The sequence below is a fragment of the Sinocyclocheilus grahami genome, unplaced genomic scaffold, assembly GCF_001515645.1.
Source record: "Sinocyclocheilus grahami isolate Dianchi unplaced genomic scaffold, SAMN03320097.WGS_v1.1 scaffold48928.1, whole genome shotgun sequence".
In the NCBI taxonomy this organism is placed as follows: Eukaryota; Metazoa; Chordata; class Actinopteri; order Cypriniformes; family Cyprinidae; genus Sinocyclocheilus; species Sinocyclocheilus grahami.
Genome location: NW_015525663.1, coordinates 1 through 995, shown reverse-complemented (window position 1 = coordinate 995; position 995 = coordinate 1). Strand labels below are relative to the sequence as shown.

General features: G+C 41.1%; 1 protein-coding gene across 1 annotated transcript; it reads left to right on the top strand.

The window, feature by feature from the left end:
* Positions 1 to 52: 52 nt before the first annotated feature.
* On the top strand, positions 53 to 892 carry LOC107580873 (DNA ligase 3-like; the record flags this gene model as incomplete). Its single annotated transcript, XM_016266497.1, has 4 exons — positions 53 to 204; positions 306 to 472; positions 563 to 640; positions 718 to 892. Coding segments are annotated over 4 exons (572 nt in total), but the record flags the coding sequence as incomplete, so codon positions are not given.
* Positions 893 to 995: the final 103 nt, after the last annotated feature.

The following is a 995-nucleotide window of genomic DNA, read 5'->3' as shown; positions in this document are numbered from 1 at the left end:
TCAAAAGCATCTTTTTTTGTTCTCCGTTAATATGCCTCCCACATCTTTACAGACAAATTCCGAGGAGATTTGTACCTGACAGTGAAGCTTCTCCTCCCAGGAGTGGTTAAGAATGTGTACAACCTCAATGACAAACAAATTGTCAAGCTTTTCAGCCGCATATTGAATTGCAGTCAGGATGAGATGGTGCAAGACTTGGAACAGGTTTGTCACATTGCTTAACATATTTCTTTTTCAAAAGAAGTCAGTTGTTTTGAGAAATACTTGACCTTTTTCCTTTTCTGATCTTTATCGGTTTCATATAGGGTGATGTTTCAGAGACGGTGCGGATGTTTTTTGAGGACGGCAAGTCTTTCCCTCCAGCAGCCAAGAGTCTTCTAACTGTTCAGGAGGTTGATGCTTCACTGAGCCGTCTGTCCCAACTCACAAAGGAGGATGATCAGCAGGCAGAGCTGCAGGATATTGCTAAAAAGTCATTTTTAGAATTTGATTATATAAAATTCTTATTACAAATGTTTGAATTTTGAGAATGTTCACTTAAAATGTCTTTCTTGATTCCCAGATGCACCGGAAATGATCTGAAGTGTTACATTCGTTTGGTCAAACATGATCTGAAAATCAACTCTGGGGCTAAGCATGTGTGAGTGTCACTAGCAAATTGTACCTAATGGCATTGTGTTTATTCTGTCTTACTCGGTGTGAATTTTCTCTCATCAGTTTGGATGCTGTGGACCCCAACGCCCATGATGCCTTCAAAGCCTCTCGTAACCTGGGTGACGTAATTGACCGGGTGCTACGGAACCATCAGGATGCTTCTAATGGGACAGGGCCCAGAAAGATCCTCAGTGTGGAGGCGTCTCTGATGACCCCCGTACAGCCAATGCTGGTCTGAATCGCAGATAATTGAATAAGTTCACCAAAAAAAAAGTTTTGTCATTTACTCGTCCTCATGTTGCTCCAAAACTGTGTGAATTAGAGGATATTTTGAAAAAAAA